The sequence below is a fragment of the Pangasianodon hypophthalmus genome, chromosome 14, assembly GCF_027358585.1.
Source record: "Pangasianodon hypophthalmus isolate fPanHyp1 chromosome 14, fPanHyp1.pri, whole genome shotgun sequence".
In the NCBI taxonomy this organism is placed as follows: domain Eukaryota; kingdom Metazoa; phylum Chordata; class Actinopteri; order Siluriformes; family Pangasiidae; genus Pangasianodon; species Pangasianodon hypophthalmus.
In genome coordinates, this window is record NC_069723.1 from 17,935,359 (window position 1) to 17,940,008 (window position 4,650).

A 4,650-nucleotide genomic window follows, 5' to 3' on the forward strand; every position below is an offset into this window, starting at 1 on the left:
AACGCATTGCAGCTGTTAAAAATGTTATACATTTGTTTTACAGCATTGAAATTATTTGCAAATTGTACCACAGTGTAAAATAATTAAAAAGACATAATATAACCATTTAGTTACTAACTGCTTATGTATTTATTTTTTTTAAAAATACGCACGAAAACGTAGACATGTGTACAAGCTATAGCTAAGCACATCTCTACAGCTACATCTCAGTGTAGAGGTTGCAGTCAGGTACATTTTCATTGTGTACTTTCAAAGTTGCATAAAATATCAGTCTTTAAGATTTCGGTGCAACACCCACTGCCACACATATAGTTAAAGTGTAATAAAAACAGTGTTTTTCTCTAGAATAGGAAAGAATACAGTAAATACACAGCATCAGGTATGTGATTGGTTCTTGTCTTTTTAATAATTCATAAACCAAATTTTATTTCTTAACATTATCTCTTTGTTTGTGTCCTAATCCAGGCTGTTTATTTAGGAAGGATCTCTTAAACAGCACCATGATCTCAGTTGAAGCTGGTCTCTATATTGGCTCTGTGTCAGATCTTAAGGATCCTGAAGCGCTGACCCTCGCAGGAATCACTCACATCCTCAGTGTGGACTCTGAACAACCAGAACTTTCTGGATTTCACACCAAATTTGTCCATGCGCTGGACGATTCATCCACAGATCTCCTTAGCAAGCTGGACAGCTGTGTCCAGTTTATCAGCGATGCCCTGAATGCATCTTCCTCCTCCTCCTCCTCCTCATCATCGTCAGCACCGTCAGCACCATCAGGATCAACATCATCCGTTCTTGTTCACTGGTAGGTTTCAGTTTGGGATTCATACAGGATCAATTTCATTTATTCATTTGACAAATACTTTCATCTAAAGACATTTAGAAGTAGGGTAGAATGTAGCCATGCACAGAGCTGAGCAGTAAATTAATATTACCTTTATCACAGCTATATGATCATAACAAAAATTATAAGTGCAGATTATTCCTCTTGATATTGTAATTGTGATCATTACAGGTGAACACATATTTTCTGTTGAAATTTGCATGGACTGTATTCTTTGTACTAGAGGTATAATGCAATGTTACAGTCTGTATCTGTTTAGTATTCCATGTACATGTATTTAGATTTCTACATGAGGTGGGTGTGGTCTAAACTGGAAGGGTTGTTTTTGTTTGTTTTTTGTTAAATAGGGATGTGTGTGGGACTTTTTTAAAAATTAAATTAAAAACCTCCCACTTGCTTGACTTTGGTCTGAAATGTTGGATTGGACTGAGATCAGATTTGATTGCTGATCTGATCCACGTGTTTTTTTTAAACGTGCTGTGAATATGTATGAAGTTGATGTGCACAACACAGGTTAGACAGGAAACAAACTTGTTTTAAAGCACACCATCATCATGCCATGATGTTTTACGCTACTCAGCAGCAGAGACTTGAAGAGAGTCAGCTCACTTACTGAGATGGTATCAGGTATCCTCAGCATCAAGTATCATCTTTAGTTGTGGTTGTTGTTGTTCTTCTTCTTTTGGCTGCTTCTGTTAAGGGCTGCCACAGAGGATCACTGGTCCACATATTTGATCTGGCACAGTTTTTACACCAGATGCCCTTCCTCCCCAATTTTATCTGGGCTTGGGACTGGCACTGGAAGTGCACTGTTGTGTGCTTGGGTCAGTTCCCTGGCCGGGAATCAAGCGTGGCAGTGAGAGCACCGAGGCCTCACCACTAGTCCTCCGGGGACCCTCTAAGAGCGCTAGTATCAGCATTAAATTGCAAAAAAAAAAAAAAAAATGTATTATTCAAACTTTACTTGGATGGGATCATGCATGCAGACACACTAAAATATGTATATATACACACGTCACAGCATTAAAGAAGATGACTCATTGTTACAACATTAAAATGGTTAACTTTGCTTTTTTCACTGGTCCCCCTGTCATCCTTTTTTTTCAGTCATGCAGGTCAGAGTCGGAGCGCTGCCATCATCACTGCTTATTTAATGAAGACACACAAGCTGAGTGTACATGAGGCGTATACAAACTCCAGCACATCAAACCAGATGTCAAGTAAGACTGGAAGAGCTGTTTATCATGCTCTCACAAACAAAACCTATGTTTGAGTGCCATTTTGAACAGCTGGCTTCTTGTGTTTTCAGGATGAATGAGGAGTTTCTTGAACAGTTGGCGCTGTATGAAGCTATGAATTGTGAACTGGACACCAGCAGTGTGTTATACAAACAGTTCCGACTGAAGAAGGTTACTGAGAAATATCCAGGTGTGTGCTGTCTTCAAACTCTCCAGATCACATTTTCTTTTCTGTTTGTTCTCCTCTTATGTCACTTCATATAGTTTCATATAGTGTCATAGTTATTTTTTTCTTTACATCCTGGGGAACAATGTGAGTGCAAATGTTCATTTCACTTCTCTTTCCATCTCCAGGTGCTGAGTTGTAAAAAGGGATAGAAAAAAGAAATGTTTTAGAATGAAGGACAACACAATAAATGTGTAAATTAGTCCAGATGTGTGTAGTGTTGCAGCTGAAGCTTGTTTGTTTGTGGTGTTGCTGTTGTCAGTGTTTCTGGCACTGGACTACATCACACATGTGATTTTTAAGCTGAAAGGCAGCTTGAAGTCTATCAATAACTAATTAAATAAGCATTGCAATTTACGTCAGTAACAATACTGAGGCAATATCGTTTATGTCAATCAGTGGAAAGTTGCTTTTGACTATTTGATTTCATTTGTTTATGTGCAAAAAAACCACACACGCAAAAATTTTATTAGATCAGTCTAATAAATCAACCAAAAGGCAAAATCTGTTATTATTATTATTTGTAATAATAGTAGTAGTATCATTCTGTATTATATCATTACACTCTCAGCTTTTGATGAGTTGGTGAAAACTATAATTATTTGATGTAACACTGTGGTATATATCGTGTATCCGTTATAAAAACGTGCACTATTTAGCTCTTATGATATTTTCGGTATTTCACCCACCCTTACTGTTTTCTGGTTGTGTTTGCATTGTCCAGCTGTAACAGGGCTCTCTGTGATAATGTAGTTTACTTTATTCCTAATTTGACATTTTTACAATTTTGTTTCAGAGCTTAAAAATGTTCCCAGAGATGTATTCGCAGTCGACCCCGCACAAAGCCACAACACTGAGGCCGTCTACAGATGCAGAAAGTGCAGGTGAAATCTGCATCTTAATCACACTTCCCTCTCCATCTCCATCTTCACAGCCTCCATCTGGAGTGTGTGTCTGTGTTTTCCTTTCCAGACGCACGCTGTTCCGCCATTCCAGCATCCTCAGTCACTGTGTAGGCAGCGGAGCGTCTGCTTTCTCCCATAAGAGGCTGAGTGGAGGACGACCTGCGGGAGATCAGAGCCAGTGCACGTCGTACTTCATAGAGCCAGTGCAGTGGATGGAGGAGGCGCTGCTCGGGGTCATGGATGGACAGGTGAAATGCTGCTTACAGTCGCTCTCCCGTGATTAATAGTTAAAACACTGCATCAGAATGCTGACAATCACATCATGGCAAATGTCATACACAGTCATGAGGTGTCAAGTTTATGTGATCTTGGTTTATTAATTACTAAATTTGTGTAACTGTATAATTATTGATACTATAAAGTAAACAATACTACTATCACTACATACTAATGCTACTAATTAAAATACCATTTTAAGTGATTACATTTTCTAAATTAGCATAATGTGAGAAAATATAACAATAAATTAAATAAATAAAAGAAATACTTTAACCTACTTAATAAAAAAAATCTATAGGTCAGAGTAGGTAAATAAATAAAGTTTAATTAAATAAATAAAACATATATAAAGAAAATACACCAAACATGCAATTTTTAAAAATAGTTTTTGCATATTTAATTAATTAAAAATTAAAATAACATAATAAAAATCTTTTATTAGTCTAACCTTTTTATTATGATGATAATGGTTAATTTTATTATTATTATTATTATTATTATTATTATTATTAGCATTCAGTAACACTACTCTTGAACCCTGCATCAGAAGGCTGACATAACCATGTCATAAATGTGTCATTAAAGATGGTGTAATGAGCTGTCATGGCAGCTTATGTCCTGCTGTACAGCAGCCTTGTGGCTTTATGACGGCTAACACTTGGTGTGTAGTAAAGTGTGTGATGAATGCTGTGTTGCAGCTCCTGTGTCCTAAGTGCAGCTCTAAGCTGGGTTCGTTTAACTGGTATGGAGAGCAGTGTTCGTGTGGCCGCTGGGTGACGCCCGCCTTCCAGATGCACAAGAACAGAGTGGACGAAATCAAACACATCAACATAGCAGCACTTAAATGACACCAGCAAGCGGTGAATAAGACAAATAAAGACATATATTGTTTAATCATTTTGCTTTATCTGTTATAAAAATCTTCAGACTGGAATATGTTTCATAGCTTTTCATAGCTGTTGTAATGGAAAGTAACCTGTGAAGGAACACATTTTTTGGAAATGAAACATGACATTTGAACACAGGTCACAGGATTGTACAGGCCAGTATTTACTTTCACACTTCATCCAGTAGATGGCGCCACATTTACACTGTCCTCATGTCCTCCAGTTCAGTCCCTGGGCAAATGTACACAATTACGCCTAGCTACAGAACCAA

General features: G+C 37.5%; 1 protein-coding gene across 1 annotated transcript; it reads left to right on the forward strand.

Moving 5' to 3' along the window:
- Positions 1-345: 345 nt before the first annotated feature.
- On the forward strand, positions 346-4,386 carry dusp12 (dual specificity phosphatase 12). The gene is given in 8 exon segments (XM_026935139.3): positions 346-379; positions 466-805; positions 1,952-2,031; positions 2,034-2,064; positions 2,154-2,272; positions 3,105-3,192; positions 3,281-3,461; positions 4,191-4,386. Coding segments are annotated over 7 exon segments (954 nt in total). The 5' UTR covers positions 346-379; positions 466-500; the 3' UTR covers positions 4,341-4,386.
- Positions 4,387-4,650: the final 264 nt, after the last annotated feature.